At 45.4% G+C, this 26,393-nt stretch overlaps 1 protein-coding gene across 1 annotated transcript; it reads right to left on the bottom strand.

Moving 5' to 3' along the window:
* Window positions 1-379: 379 nt before the first annotated feature.
* On the bottom strand, window positions 380-25,911 carry LOC129702346 (phosphatidylinositol 3,4,5-trisphosphate 5-phosphatase 2-like). The gene is made up of 5 exons (XM_055644108.1): window positions 23,152-25,911; window positions 16,421-16,561; window positions 9,691-10,447; window positions 2,231-2,346; window positions 380-511 (listed from the first exon to the last, which is right to left on the bottom strand). The coding sequence occupies exons 1-5, from the start codon at window positions 23,316-23,318 to the stop codon at window positions 418-420; spliced, it is 1,275 nt and encodes a 424-aa protein (XP_055500083.1). The 5' UTR covers window positions 23,319-25,911; the 3' UTR covers window positions 380-417.
* Window positions 25,912-26,393: the final 482 nt, after the last annotated feature.

Here is a 26,393-nt window from a genome sequence, read left to right on the forward strand (position 1 = left end):
CAGAATTATTACTGCACCCATGAGGGGTGCAAATGTCCTGCACTTTCACCTCTACGACATGCCAACCTCCACTGATTCTCAAGAGTGTGGTTCCCAGTTTAGACAATCCCTTCTCCCAATCCTGGGTCAGCTTCCAGATATCAATGGGGCAGGAAATATCAAGGAGAGGATCTGCCCTATCCAGCACTAAATTGACAAATGCATTGCTATTTTGCCAGGACATCCCCTGCTGGATTTATATACAACAACTTCCATTCACTTATAGACACTCAGTTCCTCCCAAACATCTTAAAGAACAATTAAGATGTGGTCTGGTTCAATATATCATCAAATGTTTTTTTTTGTTTGTTCCAAAACAAAATGTAATAGTCAACAAAATGTAACCGGTGGTCCTCTTCCTTCATCACGGCACCATCTTCAAGGCTTGTTTTGTGATGTTTGTTCCAGTAGGGTCTTCCTGTGAGTGGCATCAGTAACACCCGCTTCTCGTAGATCATCATCGGTGATGTCGCTGAGCGAGGGAAGAGATTGTGTTAATGATTTTCAACTGCAGACATCTTCAGTAAAATTAAAACCATTCTTGCAATATTATTCCTCAACTGCTTGTATTGATCACACCACACAAACCCCATGACCTTCAATATAGATCAGCAGATATCACGTGTCTCTGTGCCTCAACCAGGCCTGCAGAGAGAGAGAGAGAGAGAGGAAATAAGAACCCTTCCCGGTATTAGGTGCTCAGTGAAATGGCTGATTGGAGTTGGGGTGAGGCCAGAGGCGTTTCAGAGGCGAGGGAGGGAGTCCACGCTTCATTGCAATGAAAACGCCCCGTGGGTCAACATCGCCATTTATTCTTCAACACATGTTGAGCCCAATATTTATGGCATGATGGTGTTCCGTATGTGTGGAAACTGCAGGCCAGAATAGCAGGATTTGGGAAGACGTTATGTGTAGAGATACAGCATGGAAATGGGCCATTCAGCCCACCGAGTCCGCACCGACCACCGATCACACATACACTCGATCTACCCCACTCACTAGAGACAACTTACAGAACCCTATTAACCTACGAGATGTGACAAGATATGAATGTCCACAACCTGCAGGATGGGATATCAAAGACAAATGGACATAGGTTTAATGTCGGAGGAATAAAGTTTAAAGGAGGTGTGAAGGATAAGTTATATACACAGGAGATTATGGGGGCCTGGAAAGTGCTGGCATGTGTGGTGGTTGAGGTAGATATGATACTGGTGTTTTTTGATAGGCGCATGGATATGCAGGGAATGGAGGGATATGGATCATGTCCAGGCAGATAAGGATTTGTCTTGGCATCATGTTCGGCACAGACATTGTAGGCCACAGGACCTGTTCCTGTACTGGACCATTCTCTGTTCTATGAAGCTGGTGGGTGAAGGATATCCTCATCCCAAGTTTCATGACTGAATGCCAGTATTGAAGAGACCATGTGCTGGTGCACAGAAAAAAAACCGGTCGGGACCAGCCTGCAACACATGCCTTCAAGGTCGGTAGAGGATCGCAGGTGAAGGAGTGAGTGCAGGGATTGGCTGAGGGATTTAATTAGCAAATTGGTAAATTAGCGAATTAGTCAATTTATCAGCGAATTTAAGCAAGGTTTTCTCCAGGGGAGAGGCCTATCGGGAGCGACCTTGTCGAGGGAAGTGCCTTGTGAGAAAAGTGCGAGTCTTTGGCTCGAGAGTCTTCGGCGAGGAGGCTGAGGGAGGAGACTATGCCAAAGGTTGGAGAGGGTGAGAGGCAGTGAAGAACTGACAGGTAGCTGAGTCAGTGTGATGCGTGCAGGATGTGGGAGGTCAGGGACACTGATGGTGCCTCTGGCTGCTACAACTGTGGAGAGTGTGTCCAGGCTCAGCTCCTGAAGGACCGTGTTGGGGCACTGGAGAGGCAACTGGATGACCTCAGGATCACCGGGAAATTGCAAGTTTCCTGGACAGGACCGGCAGAAGTCTGGGGCTCACCCCAAATGGGCAACATGATAATAACTAAAGCACGGAGTGGACTGAAAATGGCGCCAAAACATGGCAACTATTGCATGCGGGATCAGTGGACTATTTGTGTACACTTCCTAACAGGGATGTGCTTGGATATGGCAATGCTCTACTGGAATATTTGTAAGAAAATAATTTCACTGTGCATTTGCACTTCACACATAAAAGCACCATTGAACCATTGGTGTTTTCAAAGTCATTACCTCCAGAATTCCAAGTTATCCCATCCATTCTCAATCAGACCAGCTTCATACTTCTCCAGGCCCAAGTGGTTCAGAAAATCTGAGATGATACAAGAACTATTTCGGTTCTCAGAAGTCTAAAAGAGACAAGGAAACATATTTATAATCTACTGGAAGAAGAAAGATTAACATTTCATAAAAGCAACTTACTTTTTGCATACAAATACTGGTGATGGTTTTTGGTTTATGCTTCAAACAATATTGCCGAGGTTTTCTAAGCACTGTCAGGGTAAAGAGATCTAGAGAGTTAAGGATGTTTATTTGTCACTAGACCAAGTGGGACCCATTGGGTCCTGTCCTCTCAACGCGCGGTTACGGGGGGGGGGGGGGGGGGGGGCTCGTTGAGGGGACGGTATCACACACACACACTAACCACCCCCCACACACACAAGAAGGGGAGGGGGGGGGGGGGGGGGGGGGGGTGAGAGGGCGAGGGAGGGTGGGAGAGGGGGGTGTGGGGGGAGGGGGGGAGTGGGGGAAAGCGGGAGGGGGAGGGAGAGAAGGGGGGAGGGGAGGGAGGGATAGGGGGGGGGGCGAGGGAGGGGAGAGGTGGGAGGGGGGTGGAGAGAAGAGGCGACCAAGGAGCCGAGAGAAAGCTCGGGAGTTTTCTGGAAACCTGAGCCGAGGCGTGAGCGTGCAGCGCGTGGGACCTCGGAAGCGTTCGGGAGCTGCAGTACAGAGCACACTTGCTCGTTCTTTCTGTGTCTTTTAAAGAACTGGGGGGGAGGGGGTGACGTCGCTCGCTGCGCATGGAACATAGGGCAGCAGGCCGCGAGGAGCAGAGCCATTGTGACATCATCAGCGAGACCATCTCGTTTATTTTCCAAGTTATTTGACATTTTTGAACATTTTCATCAATAACTCGAGAAATAATGCACAACATTTTCAGTTAAGGCGAGTTTTGACATCACGGCGTAAATCTCCATCGGAATATGTAAAAATTTCACCGTTATCGTGTTGTGTTTTCGAGGAGATGGGAAACGCACATGAACATCGCACAAATACACACACATCCAAGATCAGAGTTTTATAAGTATAGAGATTTGCACCGTGCTTGAACTGGACCAATGACATTCTTCCCTGTGGTAGCTTTACTGGCACGTTCGAATGCAACAGCAACAAACAAATATACAGTAAATTACATCATTCTAAGTAAATCACACCTTGATATTGCAAGACAATTTGTAGGAAGGAACTGCAGATTCTGGTTCAAACTGATGATACATCTCTGGAGGAAAGGAATAGGTGACAGCATCTCTGGAGAAACAGAGTAGGTGACGTTTCAGGTGTCGACCCAAAACGTCACCTATTCATTTTCTTCAGAGATGCTGTCTGACCCGCTGAGTTACTCCAGCTTTCTGTGTCTATCTTCATACATAGAACAATGCTGGTTGTGCAAAATGCATAATGGTTTGGCGCTGAGGTAGGGTAGTGGTTAGGGTTGTGCTGGATAGTTTAAGAGCCCAATAGTTGATGGGAAGGAAATGCTATTGAACGTAGAGATACAGTTTTCAGGCTCCTGTGCCTTCTTCCCAATGGTAGCAGTAAGATGAGAGCTGGGCCAGATCAACATGAGTCTTTGATGATAATATCTGCGTTCTTGAGACAGTGCTTCCCATCGACAATGGGGAGATCAATATCCATGAAGGACTGAGCAATGTTCACCGCTTTCTGCAGCCTCCTTCATTCTTAAGTGTTTGAATGACTGAACCCAGGCCATGAAGTCTCCACCGTCTGCGGAATTTTGATAGCAAATTTGTATTCGTTAGCAATGCCGAAAATCGTCAATCTTCTGAGAAAAGCGAGTCATTGGTTAGCTTTCTTCATAATGCATCAATGTACTGGGGCCATGACAACTCAGCAGAGATGGAGACTGCCAGGAACAATGAAGGCAGGTGCAGGGTCCCTCAGCTTTCCCATCCTGAAGTTAATAAACAATAAACAATAGACAATAGACAATAGGTGCAGGAGCAGGCCATTCGGCCCTTTGGGTCAGCACCGCCATTCAATGTGATCATGGCTGATCATCCCCAATCAGTACCCCGTTCCTGCCTTCTCCCCATATTCCCTGACTCCGCTATCTTCAAGAGCCCTATCTAGCTGTCTCTTGAAAGCATCCAGAGAACCTGCCCCCACCGCCCTCTGAGGCAGAGAATTCCACAGACTCACCACTCTCTGTCAGAAAAAGTGTTTCCTCGTCTCCATTCTAAATGGCTTACTCCTTATTCTTAAACTGTGGCCCCAGGTTCTGGACTCCCCCAACATCGGGAACATGTTACCTGCCTCTAGCGTGTCCAAGCCCTTAACAATCTTATATGTTTCAATAAGATCCCCTCACATCCTTTTAAACTCCAGAGTGTACAAGCCCAGCTGCTCCATTCTCTCAGCATATGATAGTCCTGCCATCCCGGGAATTAACCTTGTAAACCTCCGCTTCACTCCCTCTATAGCAAGAATGTCCTTCCTCAAATTAGGGGACCAAAACGGCACACAATACTCCAGGTGTGGTCTCACTAGGGCTCTGTACAACTGCAGACGGACCTCTTTGCTCCTATATTCGATTGCTCTTGTTGAGTTTAATAATCAGTTCCTTGGCCTTTCTAATGTTGAGAGCAAGATTGTTGTCCTGGCATCACTCAACCACGTTGTTGATCTTCTTCCGGTACTCTGACTTGTCATCATCCCACGATGGTGGTATCGTTCGTGGTTTAAAGGTGATGATGGAGTGGTACCTGCAACATAGTCTGGGGCATGACAGTGGGCAGGTGAGTTAACATGAGTGAGAGACAGAACTGACGTGCCCCTGTGCTGATGATCAGTGAGGAGATGTTGTTGCCAATCTGTGCTTGTTACGGCCTTCTGATGAGGAAGTTGAGAATCCAGTTGCAGAGGCAGGAGCAGATCTCCAATCCTTGAGCTTGACAATGAGTTTCGAAGGGATGATAAATTGAATGACAAGCTAAAGTTGAAGATCAGCAGCTTGATATCAGTCTAAAGACGGGTTTTGGCCTGAAACGTTGCCTATTTCCTTCACTCCATAGATGCTGCCATACCCGCTGAGTTTCTCCAGCAATTTTGTCTACCTTCGATTTTCCAGCATCTGCAGTTCCTTCTTGAATTGCTTGATATATATATTCTAGTTGTCCAAGTAATCGCTGACCAGGTAGTCAGATCAGAGGGTGACGTCCCGGACTCCATGGTCATTGTTTGGGGGGAACTTTAACAAGGCGAACCTCAGCTGAGACCCTCCAAAGTACAGACTTCATGTTACCTGCCCCACCAGAGGGGCGAGAACACTTGATCACTGTTACACTTCAATCAAGAACGAATATCGCTCTGATCCCCGGTGGCTCTGGGTCTCTCTGATCATTGTCTAGTTCACCTTATTCCAACCTACAGGCAAAAACTAAAATCTGCAATGCCTATGGTCAGAACAACGAAAAGGTGGCCATTGAAAACCTACAGTCCTGCTTTGACTGCACTGAGTGGAATGTGTTCAGGGAAGCAACCACAAGCCTCAATGAGTATACAGACACTGTAACATCATATGTCGGCTTTTGTGAGGACAGTTGCATTCCCCCGGGTCAGTTCGAACAACGCCAAGCCCTGGTTTACAGCAGAACTCAGACGGCTCCGCTAGTCTAAAGATGAGGCCTACAGGAGCGGGGATGCAGACCTTTACAGGCAGGCCAAGTACAAGCTGAGAAGACGAATTAGAGCTGCCAAGGAAAGGTTGAGGAGCAAGTTCTCAGCTAGTGACTCTTCAGTTTGGAAGGGCTTGCAAGAAATCACCAGCTACAAGAGGAAAATCCCCCACTCCTTGGACAATCGTTCGTTGACCAACGACCTGAACGAGTTCTACTGCAGGTTCGATAAACTTAAGCCTGATACCTCCTCCCCCCCTCCCCAACCAACACTTCACGCCTACTCACAGCCTGACACCAGTCTGCAAAGGGAAATGGGCAAGGGAGAGCCAGTGGATGTAGTGTACCGGGACTTTCAGAAAGCATTTGATAAGATCCCACATAGGAGATTAGTGGGCAAAATTAGGGCACATGGTATTGGGGGTAGAGTGCTGACATGGATAGAGAAGTGGTTGGCAGACAGGAAACAAAGAGTAGGGATTAACGGGTCCCTTTCAGAATGGCAGGCAGTGACTAATGGGGTACCGCAAGGCTCGGTGCTGGGACCGCAGCTATTTACAATATACATCAATGATTTGGATCAGGGGTCGGCAACCTACAGCCCGTAACCCCAAAACATCCGACCCGCAAGCAAATTTTTTCCAGATGGGACAGAGGGCAGGGGGAGGGGGAAAGAAGGGGGGGGGGGGGGGGGGGGGGGGGGGGGTTGTAAATGATGACCAGGGGATCTCTAGCTTTGTTCTGAAGATAGACTAAAAATTGCTGGCTCAACAGGTCAGGCAGCATCTCTGGAGAAAAGGAATGGGTGATGTTTTGGGTCGGACTGCTGTAGGGTTTGGGTTGGGTTCTTCAGATAGTAGAACTCCTGTCGGAGAGAACTTCTTCAAAGTAGACATAAGAAGAGGAGATTTCACAGTGGAGCAGATAAAATGTGTAGAAAGGAACTGCAGATGCTGGTTTATACTGAACATACCTGTCATTGTTCAGTCTGGGGGGAAGGGGACTATGGGACACAGAGGAGATGCAGGAGTGGGATCTATCTCTGACACCAGGTAGGGGAACCCATGTTTACTAGAAAAAGAGGACTTCTCGGATGTCCTAGAATGGAAAGCCTAATCTTGGGAGCAGATGCTTAAATTTAAGATTATCCAGTCCAGTTGTTAACAAAATGTCACCACACTACAGTGCTATGTTTTTTCACCACTTTACAGGAAGCAACCTCTCTGATGTATATTGCGAAATAATAGCATTTACTCTGTGATATTCTCATGCGTCATGGAGTGATGCAGTGTGGAAACAGGCCCTTCAATAGGAATTCATACTGCTGGGGTGCAAGCTGCCCAACTGAAATATGAGGTGTTGTGCCTCCAATTAGAGTTTGGATTCACTCTAACGATAGAGGAGGCCCAGGACAGAAAGAGAATGGGAGGGGGAGGTGAAGTGTTGAGCAACCGGGAGATTCGGATAGGTAGGTAGGTAGGCTGCGCGGAGGTGATCAGCGAAACGATCTCCGAGCCTGCGCTTGGTCTCGCCGATATTTATAGGGCACACCTGGAACGGCGGATACAGGAGATGAGGTTAGTGCAAGTGAACTTGTGCCTCAGCTGAAAGGATTGTCGGGGACCTTGAGAAGGACTCTGACCCCGTTACAACTGGGGGGAGAAGGAGCAAGAGTGGGGCTGTGGGGTACCGAGGAGACACCTGTGAGGGCCTCATATATGATGGAAGAACGGAACCCCCATTCCCTAAGGAATGAGAACATCTCGGATGTCCTGGTATGTAACACATCATCTTGGGCGCAGATGCAGTGTAGATAGAGGAATTGGGAGTAGGTAATAGCTGTAGCAGTCAATCGGTTTATAATGGACATCGGTCGATAGTCTCTCTCCTGTGATGGAGGCCATGAGATCAAGATCCTGCACAAATAATCTAGTGAAGCTGGTTAAGGGCTAAATATAGTTGGATATTAAAAATCCCCCGATGGACATAAAATGCTGAAGTAACTCGGGGGTCTGCCAGCATCTCTGGAGAGAAGGAATGGGTAACGTTTCGGGTTGAGACCCTTCTTCAGGCTTCAATAATTGCCTAATAGTTTTTAAACCAATGTCATGGAATTTTCTGCCTCCACCTAAGTGGCCAGGAGGTCATTGTGTCATCTAAGTATTGGCAGACATAAACAGACAGTGCAGCACTCCACCAGTGCTCCTGGTTCCATGTTTTGATAAAGGGAATGAAAAAAGGATGAGTTATATTAAAAATGAACAAACAAAAAACATATTCAAACACGTCGTTATGTAGCGGAAGTAACTGGTGATGCCGGTTTAAACTGAAGATAGACACAAAATGCTGGAGTAACTCAGTGGGACCTCTGGAGAGAAGGAATGGGTGATGTTTCGGGTCGAGAGAAGGGTCTGAAGAAGGGTCTCGATCCGAAATGTCACCCATTCCTTCTCGCCAGAGATGATGCTTGTCCCACTGAGTTACTCCAGCATTTTGTTTCTCACGTGGTTATGTAGAGATTTATTGACATTAAAAACAATTTGCCAGATACACACATTTACACACACACACACTAGGTGCATGCACACACAAACTCACACTACAAGTGCACAAATGCGCACACACACCTATACAAACGTGCATGCACACACACACTTACACACACAAGTCATGCACGTAGACACATGCACATCATGTCGTGACCAGGGATAACAAGGCTGCATAATGTGACTTCTCTCCAGCCAGCACCTTTGAGTTAATTTACTGCATCCAAGTTGTTGATAATTTTGCTTCTTCATTCACACGATGTGGGCGTTGCTGGCAGGGCCGGCATGTTCACCTACTTACTGGGTTACTCAGCTACTCAAGGAGGACATCTTATGAGTCAACCTTATCTGCGTCAGATAGCCCAGGTATGTTGGTGACGTTTTACAACAACCCAAGTGTGCAATTGTAATTTACCTGATTCTAGGAACTTGATTCTAGATTTATATCATTACATTTATAATTCCCCAACTACTGCAGCAAAGTTTGAGCCATTAGTCCAGATCTCTGGATTAACCCAGTGATTTGATGGCTTTCCCACAACATCATTATCCTACTGTGATCTTCAATTGATCTCAAATTAGAGACTGCAAAGGGTACAGAGAAGATTTACAAGGATGGTGCCAGGATTTGAGAGCTTGAGCTACAAGGAGACGTTGAGCAGACTAGGACTTTATTCCTTGGAGTGCAAGAGGATAAAGGGTGATCTTCTCGAGGTGCACAAAATCATGAGGCGAATAGATCAGATGAATGCACAGAATCTTTTGTCCAGAGTAGGGGAATCGAGAACCAGAGGACATAGGTTTAGGTGAAGGCAGAAGGATTTAATAAGAACCTGAGGGGTAACTTTTTTACAAAAAGGAGGGTAGGTGTATGGAACAAACTGCCGGAGGAGGTAATTGAGGCAGGTACTATTGCAACGTTTAAGAAACATTTAGACAGGTACAAGGAAAGGAGTGGTTTAAAGGGATATGGGCTAAACACAGGCAGTTGGGACTAGTGTGGATGGGGCATGTGTGTTGGCGTGGGCAGGTTGGTCCGAAGGGCCTGTTTCCACACTGAATGGTTCTATGGCTGGTCAAATTGTTTTGCATGTTAGTACTATCTGGGGAAGCACACACACATCCACAAGTTATTTGTGGAGTTACATTTTAATTTCTAAATGTTATATAAATTTGTGTCTGGATGGAAGACAGATTCAGTGGGTAATATCGTGCTTGATTCCAATCCTACCCCAAACTCCATGGTCCTGCTCTTGACGGGCAGTGGTGGAGGTACATTCAGGTGCCCGTGATCAGCCCGTGCGGGTCGAGGTTGAACCTCGGGCGCTTTGTTCCTCGCCGGCAGTCGGGGGCTTTTGGCCGGACGTTCACGAACTGGAATGGGTAGCTCGCTTCTGTTGGTCTGCCGGTCCTTATCGCTCAGTGACTTTGCCGTGGGGCCCACAGAATGTTCCTCTGACCTCCTGTCACTGATCTTGTCTCTGACCTCGCTGATCAGGGAAGCCTGTGGCATGTTCTTCGCCGCCACTGGGGGCTTGATTCTCGGGCCTGCCGTGCGAGATTTGAAGTCAATGAGGTCCCTAACTGGTGCCGTGTTCTTCAGCCTCTCTTGCCCCACCTTGACCGTGGCAGCTTGGGCTGATTTACCCCACACGTCTTCAGAACTGGCATAGAGGGGATTGTTCTGCATTTCCACCTCCACCATTTTGTGGAACATGTGTTGGTTTTGATCATAAGGGCCTTCATGCTCAGAGGAAGCACCTTCGTTGATTAGATGTCGGAGTGAGTACTCCTTAGGCTTCTCCATTGGCGTTGGAGGAAGAGGGTGCGTTTTATTCCTTGGGATAGGTTTCGACACCGGGTTCCCTGGATTTTCCTGACAGCCCGTTCCAGTGTGGGAGTAAGAGAGCCCCTCGAGTACAAAGTAGGCCGGGTTGTTGAAGCTGTTTGCATGGGGATCATCATCGGCTGTGCAAGTTGGTTTCAGCCTGAAAACACAATATAAAAGTTATTGTCCAGGTGAGAAACACCATCTTCAAGGAGCGTAGTTATCAATTCCCCTTAAGTCAAGATAGTCTTGAGGGAGCGGAAGAGTTTTGCATCAGTTAAATGAATTTTAAAGGAGGTCTGGTAAGTAGACAAAGACTACAGTGTGGGGTAGAACAATAGTACAGTTGGAGGAGCTGCTGTTTTACTGCGTCAGAGACCCACGTTCGAACCTGACTTTGGATGCTGTCTGTATGAAGTTTACATGTTCTCCCTATAACTCTGGAGTTTCCTCAGGGTGCTCCAGTTTCCTCCCACATCCCAAAGACATGCAGGTTTGTAGGTTACTTGGCCTCTGTAAAATAAAATCCCTCTAATGTGTAGGGTAGGGAATGGATGGGAAAATGGGATAACATAGAAATAGTGTGCATAGGTGATCAATGGATGCCCTAGACTTGGTGGGCTGAAGGCCCATGTTTCCATGCTGTATCTCCAAACCAAACTAAACCAAACTAAATACCAGTGGAAAGCGCTCCTGCATACCAATCCTGAAATACTTGCCAGAATGCTGGCTAGTGTATGACCCCTCATAATGCCTCATAACATCAGCCCCATGACAACCTGCCGAAACCCAACATAACAAACATGCATTGCTGCTGCTTCCTACCACTGCTATCTAAAGAAGAATATTGTCAAATTCTCAAAGAAAACGAACTCAATGTTAGCATTTATTTCAAGGTGGCTTGTATACAAAAACAGGGATGTAATGCGGAGGCTCTATAAGTCGCTGGTCAGGCCGCATTTAGAATATTGTGAGCAATTTTGGGCACCGTATCTGAGGAAGGATGTGCTGGCTCTGGAGAGGATCCAGAGGAGGTTTACAGGAATGATCCCAGGAATGGGTAGGTTAATCTATGATGAGCGTTTGTCGCTGGGCCTGTACTTGCTGACGTTTACAAGAAGGAGGGGAGACTTCATTGAAACGCACAGAGTAGTGAAAGGCTTGGATGGAGTGGATGTGGAGAGAATGTTTCCTCTGGTGGGGCAGTGTAGGACTAGAGGACATAGCCTAAGAATTAAAGGATGTTCTTTTAGGAAGGAGATGAGAAATGTCTTTAGTCAGAGGGTAGTGAATCTGTTGAATTCTTTGCCACAGAAGGCTGTACAGGCCAAGTCAGCGGATATTTTTAAGGCAGAGAGAGATAGATTCTTGATTAGTACAGGTGTCAGAGATTATGGAGAGAAGGCAGGAGAATGGGGTTAAGAGGGAGAGATAGATCAGCCATGATTGAATGGTGGAGTAGACTTGATGGGCCGAATGATCTAAATCTACTCCTATCACTTATGACATGAGAATGTATGGTTACTTAATGTTACTACATCTTCAGCATTGTAGTAACACATCAGTTCTCCGAAGTACCCGTTTACTCAGTATGCGATCAACGCTTGCCAGGCAATTTAAAATGTGAAGATTATGTCAAAATATAAAACTTTGTTTCGATTGACTTTGCTATCACAGTTCTTGTTAAATGCACAATGAGGTACATCTAACAAAAGCTTTGCTTATTCTGACCATGGTCTCTTCGGATTTAATCATGTCAAGGTAGACCTTGCCTTAATCTGCATTAGTTAGTGTCAGCTAGCAGTGAGGAATCTTATCTCTGATACTCATCCAATTATTTTTGTGGGAAATACATGTGGGCTGCAAGGGAGCTGATGAGTGCACTCTGGGCTGGGAGCCGCTGAGTGCAATAGGCGCCAGTGACGGGAGACGTTGAATGAGTCCGGAGCCGGGTCCTGGAGCCGGTGAGTACGGTGGGAGCCAGGAGCTGCTGAGCCCCACCCCCCCCCCACCCCCCCCCCCCCCACCACACACACACACCCCCCCCACCACACACCCCCTCCTCCCCTCTCACATTCAAACACCCTCCCTCCCCCATACCCCCCCTCCCCCACATCTTCTTCTTCTTGCGTATGGTGTGCACAGCCTAAAGTTGTAGGATTGATTGCATTCGTCGACACAGGGCGGACCACGTGAAGGTTGCAATCTCCCACCCCCCTCCCCCACATCATGGTGGAATATTGCATTAGGGGATGGGCTGCGTTGACCTCCCGTGTGGCAGGGACCCAACGGGTCCCACTTAGTCTAGTATGGGTTAACAAGGAGCTACCCAGCCCATCTCACCTCCCAACCCCTGTACCATGGCTCTGCACAATTCTTCATGTGCATGTCCATGTACTTTTGCAAACATTTTCTCAAAAACAATGTTATTGATTTAGTATTAGCAGAAAGATACATCTTGGGGGGAATCTAGTCAATAGATGTAATTGTAAGCAGGTACAAGACATCATCATGTGGCTTGACATAATGAAGTTATGAATATGTCCAAAGGCTTGTGGTGTTTTCATATATCTGCTCTTAGGACATAGACTTTGTTAGCTCGGCCAACATAATTGCCCATCCTTCATTGGCCAGAATAACCAATCCTGAGAACAGTTAATGATCAACCTCTTGGGCTGAATTCACAATTACCAGCCTGGCCAAAAACACCAAATTTTGTTCTCTAAAGGGTATGAAGTAATCGGATGTTTTCTATTCATTCAATGGCAATCCAATAATTCTGTAGACAAAGTTACTTATAGATATACTCCCAGAGGTCCGCTGGCATGCAGGGCAACAGGGAGAGCCCACCAAGCAGGGCCCTGCTCCTCCTCCAAAGACCAGAGGATGGAGCCGGTGAAGGGGACGGACGCGATCAGCGCAGAGCGTGAACGGCAGGAGAGGGAGGGAATCAGGGACGGGCCTACCAAGCACTCATAAGGTCATAAGTGATAGGAGTAGAATTAGGCCATTCAGCACATTCCGCCATTCAATCATGGTAATCTATCTCTCTCTCCCAAGCCCATTTCTCCTGCCTTCTCCCCATAACGTCTGACACCTGTACTAATCAAAAATCTATCTATCTCTGCCTTATAAATATCCACTGGCCTGGCCTCCACAGCCTTCTGTGGCAAATAATTACATAGATTCACCACGCTCTGACTAAAGACATTTCTCCTCATCTCCTTCCTAAAAGAATGTCTAATTCTGAGGCTGTGACCTCTTGTCCTAGACTGTCCCACTAGTGGAAACATCCTCTCCACATCCACTCTATCCAAGCCTTTCACTATTCTGTATGTTTCAATGAGGTCCCCCCTCATTCTTGTAAACTCCAGCAAGTACAGGCCCAGTGCCAACAAACGATCATTCAATGTTAACCTACTAATTCTTGGGAACATTCTTGTAAGCCTCCTCTGTGCCCTCTCCAAAGCCAGCACATCCTTCCACAGATATGCTGCCCAAAATTGCCCACAATCCTCCAAATGTGGCCTGACCAGCGCCTTATAGAGCCTCAGCATTACATCCCTGTTTTTGTATACAGTAGTTGTCTAGAAGTAAATGCTAGCATTGAGTTTGCTTTCTTTACTGCTGATTCGACTTGCAGATTAACTTTTTGGGAATCCTGCACCAGAACTCCAAAGTCCCTTTCCACCGATTTCTGGATTCTCTCCCCATTTAGAAAATAGTGTATGTCTTTATTCCTACTACCAAAATGCATGACACTCGAGGTCGGTTGCTGGAGGCTTCCCTGGGGAACAATGGTGGACGTTCACTGGTCGATCCACATGTCCAAGGGAAGGTGACAGCTGGAGGCCCGCAGAAGCCTGGGGCTCACCTGGAATTCTCATCAGCATTAGGTGCAGATTGCACTTTGAAAATGGTGCCCAAACAAGGCACCTCTTGCAGGCGAGATCAGTAGACATTTTCTGTACCATTTGCTAATTGGGGATGTACTAAGATGTAGCAATACTCTACTGGACTGTTTGTAAGAAAATAATTTCACTGTGCGTTTGCACTTTGCACAATAAAAGCACAATTGAACCATTTTGAGATTTATTTCATTAATGGAATTTAAATTCCCAAGATGAAGTGGAAGGCTTCAAATTCATGATCCAAAATCAAAAGAGCAGTCAGTACATTGCCAGCTGGGTTAGGCCATAGGTGTGACATGTACAGATCACCATGTGACTGCTCAGTTTCACACCAAGGAGGTGCCAGTGCCTGTAGTTCAAATGACTTTTTATAAATGTTAAGCTGACAGCAGAGAGTCCGGGGGAGGTTCGGCACCCAAGTCGGGGCGGCCCAGCCCGAGGCTGAAGGCGGCACAGTACTCACGTGAGGGTGGCTGGGACGGTGTTCTGGCGGCGGTGGCCTGAGTCCGGGGTTCGGCCGCGGGCCAGCAGCTGCTTCTGCAGGACTGGTGGGCGGCAGCTTCAACCACCCCGGGCCGCGGTGTTTGAGCAGCGGGACTGTTCTTAACATCGCCCGGGGGCGGGGGGGGGGGGGGTATCGCCCCAGCGCAGAGGGAGAAGAGGAGGGAAGAGACTGCGACCTAAGACTTTTGCCTCCATCACAGTGAGGAGATGCTGGGTGGACTCACTGTGGTGAATGTTAATGTGTGTTTATTGTTGTTTTATTGTATGGTATTATATGTATGACTGCTGCAATTTCGTTCAGACTTCGGTCTGAATGACAATAAAAGGCTATCTATCTATCTTTTAGAATTATTTGAAGACATTCTTCAAATCTGCTCTGTGTTCTTGTCCCTGTGTTAGTTCCCTCTCCTCTGGGGTGAAATCATGGACAAATCTGAGGCCGTTTCTGTGAACATTTCACATCATTGTATCTTTTTTTTTTTTAAATGGTATTTTACATTCACTATATTCATGACTTTCTGCACCCAACATCACTGTCACATGTCAAATAAAGTCACAAAAGGATGGTTTACACTGCTCCACTGATGTTTGATCTCTGGAGCTCAGGAATATATCAATTTTTCTAAGACCATGAAGAGAAATGGAAATTATCAGATCGGTTTGGTGTCAAGTATTGGGTAACCTTGTGCTTAGAAATTGCATCTATAGGAAAAATGCAAAGACTATTTATTCAACTCGACGCAAAAAATATTCCTCATTTTCAGTCGGGTTTGCTGTCAATTGTCAGAGGTAAAAAGGCAGGATGTTTTCTCCAGTGATGCTGCCTGTCCCGCTGAATTACTCCAGCATTTTTATCTTTGTGCTCAACTATACCATCCATTAGAGTCATACAGCGCAGAAACTCAGACCCTTCAGCCCACCACATCCATTCTGAACATCAAATATCTATTTATACTAATCCCATTAGAATGGCACCAAACTGTGGTGACATTTTGCAAGCAGCATTTACCAACAGCATTTGCCAACACTGTGTAGGAAGGAACTGTGGTTTATACCAAAGATAGATACAAAGAGCTGGAGTAACTCAGCAGGTCAGAAAGCATCTCTGGAGAAAAGGAATAGGTGATGTTTTGTGTCGAGACCCTTCTTCAGACCCTCTGTCAGTCGGTCTGAAGAAGGGTTTCGACCTGAAAGGTCACCTATTCCTTTTCTCCAGAGATGCTGTCTGACCTGCTGTGTTACTCCAGCTTTTGATGTACTTCTGAAGATTTACCAACACTTGGTTCTAGTTTAGTTTAGCCAAGAGATACAGCGCAGAAGCAGGCCCTTCGGCCCACCGGGTCTGCACCGACCCGTGATCCCCGCACATTAAAACTATCCTATACATGCTGGGGACAATTTACACGTACACCAAGTCAATTATCCTACAAACCTGGTCGTCTTTAGAGTGTGGGAGGAAACCGAAGATCTTGGAGGAAATTCTTGCGGTCGCATGGAGAACGTACAGGATCTGTACAGACGACACCCGTGGTCGGGATCGAACCCGGGTCTCCCGCGTCTCTGGAGCTGCAAACTCTGTAAGGCAAACTCTACCGCTGCGCCACCGTGCCGCTCTTCTGTCTACCGAGCCATTCTCCCAACATTCAATTTTTTTACGTGAAAGTGTCAAAGAGGTGAGAAAACAAAAGGCTCTACTGATGTGGAAATGATTACTGTACCTTGGCTGAACGACCTCTTCACTTCCTTTCCCTTTACTTCCTGGGGCAGGCGTCCCTTGATCATCGGGGCAATTGGAAAACATGGCACTGACATCTTCAGAGAACGCTGAGCTCTGGCCTGCATTTTTCCCACTGCTTCTTCTTCCAAATCAATGAACAAAAGTCAAGAAAACACACATTTAGACCTGCAATACATGTTACAAAAACCCAAACCATGCGATTTATTTTGCCTCATGTGCATTTTAAGATATAAAGAAATATAATTTTTGGATGTTTTTTTCCAATCCAAAACATTTAATTTATTTTCTAATATCTTCTCTTTTCTCTGTGAGTAGCAAGTTCCTTGGGCTTCTGCACCTGGTTCCGAACTGATTCAGTGTGGTTGTTCCCTGGCATTGGTCAAGCTGGTTAAAATTCTTAAGGGGTTGGACAGGCTAGATGCAGGAAGATTGCTCCCGATGTTGGGGAAGTCCAGGACAAGGGGTCACAGCTTAAGGATAAGGGGGAAATCCTTTAAAACCGAGATGCGAAGAACTTTTTTCACACAGAGAGTGGTGAATCTCTGGAACTCTCTGCCACAGAGGGTATTCGAGGCCAGTTCATTGGCTATATTTCAGAGGGAGTTAGATGTGGCCCTTGTGGCTAAGGGGATCAGAGGGTATGGAGAGAAGGCAGGTACGGGATACTGAGTTGGATGATCAGCCATGACCATATTGAATGGCGGTGCAGGCTCGAAGGGCCGAATGGTCTACTCCTGCACCTAATTTCTATGTTTCTATGTTTCTATATTAAAAGGATGGCAGCAAACAACTATCATGTCACTGTTTACTCCAGAGATTCAGCATGGAAACAGGATCTTCGGCTCACTGAGGCCGTGCTGACCAGCACGCACCCGTATTCTAATTCTATCCTACACACGAGGGACATTTTACAGAAACCACTTAACCTTCAAACCTGCCTTTCTTTGGATTGTGGGAGGAAACCTAAGGACCCATATAAAACACAGTTGTTCACAGAGAAGATGTACAAACTCCATAAAGATAGCACCCATAGTCAGGATCAAACCCAGGTCTCTGCTGTCGTAAAGCAGCAATTCTACTGCTGTGCTGCCCCTCGATCTTAACTCTGTTTAAGAGGTTTTTGTGGCATTTGAGGCTTTAAGTAGACACATGGATATGCGGGAAACGGAGAGATATGAATCTTGTGCAGGTAGATGAGATGAGTTTATCTTGGCATCATGTCCAGCATAAACATTGTGGGCCGAAGGGCCTGTTTATATGCTGTACTTTTCTACGGTCTATGAACGGAAGAGATAAATAATCAGCTGAGGCTCCTGTTTCTAATCTTAAGAGCAGAGCATGTATGTGAGAATATCAGTCTGTCTTCACATATCTGTTGCCTAGGAGCTAGCAAATGTTCACCATCTGGATGTCACTTAAAGACTATTTGTTGTGTCATGCTGTGTGCAGAACATGCAAGATGGTTGCTACCAGCTGTGAAACCATGGCCAGAATCAATCACTAGCTTCAGAAACACTATGTAAATAAACAAGGACACTATCTTTTTCTCATTGACTCCTCCACATAAAATGTCCCCCAAGTGTCATTGACAGTTACGCACTGCTATGCAAGAATAACCTGTCTTCCTCTCTCTCTCCAGTGTCCCCATCAGGAGGCTGACATCAAGAACTTGTACAATGCATATCAGATCTGAAAAAACACTCGTTATACAGAATCTAATTCCATTTATTCTTGGATCCAAGTCCTATTAACCCACCACCCCTGTGGCTGCTGATCAACATTGCACCGGCTTAAACTATGCCAATGTTTCAAAGTTCTTGTTTTCTAACAATCGTCTCCACGCTCTCGATCTCTAATTTCCCCCTGGTCTGTATCCTTTCTGACACGTTCTCACTCATGAATTCCTTTGACCTGAATTGCAGCACCACTGGGGAGCTAAAGCCTCAGGTGCCAAGGTATAAGCACTGAAATTCTCCTCCTTTCAAGCTTTTAAAAAAAACCACTCCTTAAAGCCTCGCTGTCTGACAACCCTTCTGGCTGTCTTTTCTAATGTCACCTTATAAGGTGATTTTCTTTTTGGATAATACATTTGGGATGTGGCTTGTAACATTCTTCCATATAAAAGGTGCTAGATAAATGGAAGTTGATGTTGTTAATGTGCTGCCCCGTAATGCTCTATAATGTTTGCTATGGTCCTCATTACTGTCCGTGTATAACTGCAAGCCATGCCTCTTACACATGCTCCGCATTTAAGTCGCTTTATGTCAAAGAGCTTTCATTGATAATGGTCCTTCAACAGTCTATGTCATTTAAAATAGCCTTAGAAACATAGACAATAGGTGCAGGAGGACGCCATTTGGCCCTTCGAGCCAGCACCACCATTCATTGTGATCATGGCTGATCATCCACAATCAGTAACCCGTGCCTGCCTTCTCCCCTTATCCCTTGATTCTGCTAGCCCCTAGAGCTCTACCTAAAGGGCCTGTCCCACTTGGCAATTTTTGTCGGTGACTGCCGGCATCATTGACTGACATATCAGGCCACCGAAAGAGTCGCGGCGTGATGCGGAGTAATGTGGCAGTGAGGCGGTGTGGCGTAGCGTGACGACGTATGGTGTTTCCTCAAGTGTCGCAACATTTTTTTTGTCACTGCTGGATTTTGAAATATTCAAAATCTTTTGGCGACCCTGATATGTCGCCGAAAAAATCGCCAAGTGGGACAGCCCTTTAAAACTCTTTTAAATTCATCCAGTGAACTGGCCTCTACTGCCTTCTGTAGCAGAGAATTCCACAAATTCACAACTCCCTGGGTGAAACGTTTTTTCTCATCTCCCTTTTATTCTTAGAATCTGGACTCCACAACATAGGGAACAATTTTCCTGCATCTAGCTTGTCCAGTCCTTTTATAATTCTATATGTTTCTATGATCCCCTCTCAAGCCATCATGGTGATACCACTTCAACAACTGACTTAAAACAGGAATGGTTGTAAACGATTCATGAGTCACCAAAAGGGGGAAATAGTGTAATATTTTGGATGTCTATTTTGTTCGAAAATGCATCCATGACTACTTGGGCAGAGAACTTTGGGTAACGACCATTATCTCCCTTCCATTGACTCCATTTACACTTTACACAGTCTCGCCAAGGTCAGCAGCATCAGCATCATTAATCAAGGACGAGTCGCACCCTGGCCATCGGGATGCGCATGACAACATGGCATTGGGAACAGCTCCATCCAAGGACTGCAAGACATTGCAGAGAAATTGTGGATGTAACCCTGACCATTGCCCAAACTAATCTCCCTTCCATTGACTCCATTTACACTTTACACAGTCTCGCCAAGGTCAGCAGCATCATTAATCAAGGTCGAGTCGCACCCTGGCCATTCCCTCTTCTCCCCTCTCCCATCAGGCAAGAGTTACAGAAGTGTGAAAATGCACACCTCCAGATTCATGGACGGTTTCTTCTCAGCTGTTATCAGGCAACTGAACTTCTTTATCAACAACTAGAGAGCAGTTCTGAGTTACCATCTACCTCATTGAAGACGCTCGGATTATCTTTAATTGGACTTTATCTTGCACTAAACATTATTCCCATTAACATGTATCTGTACACTGAGGATAGCTTGATTGTATTCATGTATAGTCTTTCCGCTGACCAGTTAGCATGCCACATGCCACAAAGCTTTTCACTGAACCTTGATAAAACCTGACAATCAACTAAACTAAACTAAACTAAACTAAACTAAACTAAACTAATCTATGAACTAAACTAATCTAAATTAAACTAAACAGGGTTCTGTTGAGAGGATCTGGAAATTAAGTTAAAATGCCATTCAAAGTGGCTGAGACTGTGACATGTTCAAACAGTGACACCAGGCCAACGGGGAAAGCAGGTGATAGTTGTTCATTTAAACATAGACAATCATAATAACAGGCTTATTTCAAAGGATAGAACCTTTGCGATTCAGGAGAAGAATGATATGGAAGATATAGCAAGACTTAGAAAAATTGGTAGCCTATAGTTTCCAAGGACTTGCATCACTTTCCCATCTCCTCGATGATTTTCATCCTTAACAACTTCATCCTCTTGTCAGCTCTTTCCCCATTCCTCCCAGCACCTTTTTTGTTTCTCTACTCCGTCAGTCTGAAGAAGAACCTGACCCAAAACATCGTCGATTCATTTACCTCCACAGATACTACCTAGCAATGCTGGTTTGTTTTTGCTCAAGATTCCAGCATCTGCAGTCTCTTGTGACTTCATTATTGCTGTTTTGTGGGTCTATCAGAGGCTGATCAGGCAGACTGCATACCAGTCTAATGAATAAACAATGGGCTCCCTCTTCATAGATTGACTGAAGATTCCAGTATCTTCTGTTTACATTTCAGATTTGCTTCATTATCCCAATATTTTTATCTACAATATTTTGTTGAAATTTGTCCTCAAGAGATATTAAGTGTTTAAGAAGGAACTGCAGATGCTGGAAAATCGAAGGTAGACAAAAGTGCTGGAGAAACTCAGCGGGTGCAGCAGCATCTATGGAGCAAAGGAAATAGGCAACGTTTCGGCCCGAAACGTTGCCTATTTCCTTCGCTCCATAGATGCTGCTGCACCCGCTGAGTTTCTCCAGCACTTTTGTCTACCTTGGCAATTAAGATATGTTGGATGTGGTGACTGGTGAGGTGGTGGGTGACAACAAGGAAACACCAAATCCTGTTCTTTGTGGGAGGAGATGGAGTGAGAGCAGAAGTGAAAGGAATAAACCAAAAATAGTTGTTGTAGAAACAAGGAATTGCAGATGCTATATTTCTTTAACCAAAAAGAGGCACAAAGTGCTGGAGTAACTCAGTGGATCAGGCAGCATCTACGGAGAAGAAGGATGGATAATGTTTTGGGTTGGGATCATTCTTCAGACTGTAGGAATGACAGAGGGGGAGCAGAGAGGTAGGGCTTTGTAGACCTCCTGCTGGAGAGAGGAAGAGAATTTCAAAATAGGCACACGTTGCAAAGATTTTGCAATGATGCAGACAAAATGTAGAAACAAGGAACTGCAGATGCAGTTTATACCAAAGAGAGACACAAAGTGCTGGAATAACTCAGCGGGTCACTAGAGAAAAAGGATGGGCGGCGTTTTTCTGGTCAGGAGCCTTTTTCAGACGGGTCTCAACACGAAACATCGCCTATTTATTTTCTCCAGAGTTGCTGTCTGACACGCCAAGTTTACTGAAACTTTTTGTGTCTATCTTCCTTTTCATTTCAAAGTGCTGGTATGGGAAATCTCATCATCAGAGCAGATACATTGGAGATGGAGAAACTGGAAGGATGAAGTGAAGTCCTTCAGGAAGTAGGTGGGAGGAAGTATCACATACAGTATGGGCTGGACATAGATATTGGTCCATAATCGTGAGGTGAAGCAGATGAAGTGAAAGAAAAAACACTTGAAAGTGAGATCAAATGTGAACAAGTAGTGTTGGATGTTGAAAGCCCAAGACAGTCATATTCTCATCCCTTCACCTATAGACTACCTACGTCCCCCTTGTTGCAGTTGGATCTTGACATTTGATAATGCGATAAAAATGTATTTACACAGATCATCAGCAAGTAAAAAGGGGTCATGTCAGGCTTTACAAATAGCTTGTGTTTAAGAAGGAACTGTAGATGCTGGAATATCGAAGATACACAAAAATGCTGGAATATCGAAGATACACAAAAATGCTGGAGAAACTCAGCGGGTGCAGCAGCATCTATGGAGCAAAGGAAATAGGCAATGTTTCATCTGAAGATGGGTTTCGGCCCAAAACGTTGCCTATTCCCTTCGCTCCATAGATGCTGCTGCACCCGCTGAGTTTCTCCAGCATTTTTGTGTCCTTTACAAGTAGCTGGTTGATCCTCACCTGGAGTATTGGGATCAATGCTTAACACCTTAGGTAAGATATAAAGGCTTTGGAAGGAGGACCAGCAAGCATTTAGCAGAATGTTGCCAGAGATAAGAGCTTTGTTTATGAGCACGTTGAAAAGCTGGAAAAGCAGTCCTTGGAATGGAGAGGTGACCTTAAAGAGTTTCTAGTTGGAAGGAAAGATGATTTGCTGTGATAAGGGCAAGTAATGCAGTGACATTGACAAAAGAACATTTAGAGTGATGTAATGCTTTCCCAGCCAGATTGTTCTAAAAAGTTGGACATGAAAAATTGCTGGAAGATGATTTAAAAATGATTTAAAAGTAGACTTGAGTGCATTTTAAAAGAGCCAGCGCAGATATAATTGTCCAAATCGGCTGCAGGCATACACAATGTTTTGCAAGCTATGAATGATAATACCCTAATCACCATAATACCTTAAAACCACAATGCCTTAAACCATAATATATTTTTCTTTAAAGTGTTGGCGTTACTCAATGGCTCAGGCAGCATCTCTAGACTACGTAGATAGGTGATGTTTTTTGATATATAGTTCTTCAGACTGAACCATAAAACCTTAATTTGCGGAGTAGTATATCAGCATTTGCTGCGTGACTTCATGCATGGGGAAGGACCATTGGAGCAAAGTTCTGTAGGAATCAGCGTTGGTGAGGTATTAACTAGTGAAAATCTTCATACAAGTAGAAGGGAAAAATGTTGGGAAAATACCTTAAGATTCAGGTGCATTTTAAGGAAAGCTTCCTAATAGCTTCCTAAATTTCCCCAAAGTATTCCGCGGATCCTACTGCTTACCCAGTGAATTCCTGCATCGTTTTAGACACTTGAGCGGCATCTTTTGAAGTTTTGCTCCCATCCCTTTCGGAACTGATCCACTCTGCAAGAAAAAGAAACATCAGTGGGTTGTGAAATGAACACAGCCTCTCATTGACCTGTGCCAATAATGGAATCAATTTGAACATTTCATTCCTGTTCTATACAGTTTTGGAGAAACAAAACGGACTCAAAGGGGAATGAAGATGGCTTGTTGGGGAAGGAATAATAAGATGACTATGCCTAAGATGGAACTGCAGATGCTGGTTTACACCGAATATATACATAAAGTGCTGGAGTAACTCAGTGGGCCAGGCAGCATCTCTGGGGAAAAGTAATAGGGGACGTTTCGGGACCATTTTCAGCCCAAGATTTCACAACCTAACTGTTGCCCCTCCTATCACTCCCTGCAAGGGCTTTATTCCATTCTCCCAGCTTCTCCAGCTCCAATGTATCTGTGCTGGTGATGACATTTTCCACACCAGTACTTCGGAGATGTCTTCCTTAACCATGGCTTGGCCTTTATCATAATTGACAGGGCTCCTGGCTGGTTCTATTCCATTTCGTTCACCTGCTCTCACCCCATGTGCTCCCAGGTAGAGCAAGGAAATACAGTTTCCTTGCCCTCAAAGATCACCTCACCAGCCACCACATTAAAGATTTTGTAATTCCTGCCACCTTCAACGGGAATCCAACAATAGATACGCTCTCCCTTCTCCTCCTATCTCTTTCAGCATTCCCTCTGTGGCATACGCAACCATTTCCAGCATCACGCATTCCCCTTCTCATTGCATCAACCCTGTAACCACAGGAGTTCCACACATGGTCTATATCCCCCGCCCTTCTCAACAATCGAGGAACTACAACATGCCTTAGAAACATAGACATAGAAACATAGAAAATGGGTGCAGGAGTAGGCCATTCGGCCCTTCGAGCCTGCACCGCCATTCAATATGATCATGGCTGATCATCCAACTCAGTATCCTGTATCTGCCTTCTCTCCAAACCCCCTGATTCCTTTAGCCACAAGGGCCACATCTAACACCCTCTTAAATATAGCCAATGAACTGGCCTCAACTACTTTCTGTGGCACAGATTTCCACAGTCTCACAACACTCTGTGTGAAATTTTTTTTCCTCATCTCGGTCCTAAAAGACTTCCCCCTTATCCTTAAACTGTGACCCCTTGTTCTGGACTTCCTCAACATCGGGAACAATCTTCCTGCATCGAGCCTGTCCAACCCCTTAAGAATTTTGTAAGTTTCTATAAGATCCCTCCTCAATCTTCTAAATTCTAGCGAGTACAAGCCGAGTCTATCCAGTCTTTCTTCATATGAAAGTCCTACCATCCCAGGAATCTGGTGAACCTCTCTGTACTCCCTCTATGGCAAGCAAGAATGTCTTCACAGCAGAATCTGCCTTACAGCAGAATCAGTAATTCACTGACTCGTTATTCAATTGAGTGTTCTGCATTTGGTGTACACAGTGTACTCTCATTGGAAAACCAAACATAAATTAGACCATGAGACCACGAGACATAGGAGCAGAATGAGGCCATTCAGCCCATCAAGCCTGCTCAGCTGTTCGATCATGGTTGATCTATTTTTCCTTCTCAATTCCATTCTCCTGCCTTCCCCCTGTGATGTTCGTTGCCCTTATTAATCAATAACTTACCAATCTCTGCTTTAAAAATACCCAATATCCAATTTCCTTTTGCAGACTAAGAATGTTCCTCAACACTACCTGCCCCTCTACCTAGGTTTGTATAATTCACAAATGTGGCCATAAAGCCATCAGTTCCATCATCAACAACAACAACAACCCCTGCAGAACATCACTAGCCAACCAGAAACAGCCCCCCATTAATTCCACTCTTTGCCCTCCTTGTGGGACTACTTCAAAACACTTCCATTTATTCATCGATGGAAATTGAACAAACTGGAAATTTGAAATCAACATAGAAAGTGGTGGAAGCACTCAGCACATCAGGGAAGAGCAAGTCAATGTTTCAGGATGAAGATACTTTGATGGATCTGGAGAAAAGAGAAGAACAGAGCAGTTTTGAGATTGAGAAAAAGTGTTGGATGGGAATGATAGGGCAAAGGACTTATCCATGATACGTTGAGATCAGGGTTGACCTTCTAATTCTCTAATCCCCTCCCACTTGGACCTCTCTATATTTGGTCTTGCAATTTATTATAAAGCAGTGTACAAAATCATGAGAGGAATAGATCGGGTAAACACACAGAGCCCCTTGCCCAGAGTCTGGCAATCGAGAACCAGAGTTCATACGTTCAAGGTGAGGAGGACAGTATTAGGAACCTGAGGGATTTTTGTGCACAAAGGGTGGTGGGCATATGGAAGGAGCTGCCGGAGGAAGAGGTAGTCGAGGCAGGAACTATCACAACGTCTATGAAAAATTAATACAGGCACACAAATATGACAGGTTTAGTGGGATATGGGCCAAACGCAGGCAGGTGGGACTAGTGTAGATGGGACATGTTGGCAGGTGTGGGCCAGTTGGGCTGAAGGGCCTGTTTCCATGCTGTACCACTCTATGACTCCATGACTCTAAACCCAGCACTGATCTCACGTAACATCACTGCATCTTCTGTCTGACTCTTGGGACTCAGTAATAAGTTGGATGATTTCAGGTTGACCAGCCTTTCCAGTTTGTGTCAGAAGAGGGTAGTGCTGGCAGAAAGTCAGCAAACTGCAATGTGAAGTTTTTCTTTGTTAAATCCAGATGTTGAAAATCAGAAAAAAAACCCCAGAAATGCAGGTTTTTTTGGCCTTCCATCACAGCTATGTGATGGATGTTTATGTAAAATGTAATTATGTTGTGTCTGGGGTCTATTTGTGTGTAATGTATGGCTGCAGAAACGGCATTTCGTTTGGACCTCCAGGGGTCCAAATGACAATTAAATTGACTCTTGACTCTCTTGACTCTTGAGAAAATACTGGAGGGGCTCAGCAAGTCAGGCATGAAGAGAAACAGGATTATTATTTCAGTTTGGAGAACCTTTGGCAGAAATGAATGTATAAGGTGAACTCAGTTTTACTTCCTCCACAGTCGCTGGCTGACCTGCTGGGTGGTTCCAGCATTTGTTTCAGATAAGCAGCAAGTAGTGTGATGCATAACTCACATTTTTGGCAATTATTTCCCTCTCTTAACCCTTCTTCTCCCTCCATTCACACCTACTCCAGTCCAATTACATGCAATTT

The sequence above is a fragment of the Leucoraja erinacea genome, chromosome 12 (genome assembly GCF_028641065.1).
Source record: "Leucoraja erinacea ecotype New England chromosome 12, Leri_hhj_1, whole genome shotgun sequence".
NCBI lineage: Eukaryota > Metazoa > Chordata > Chondrichthyes > Rajiformes > Rajidae > Leucoraja > Leucoraja erinaceus.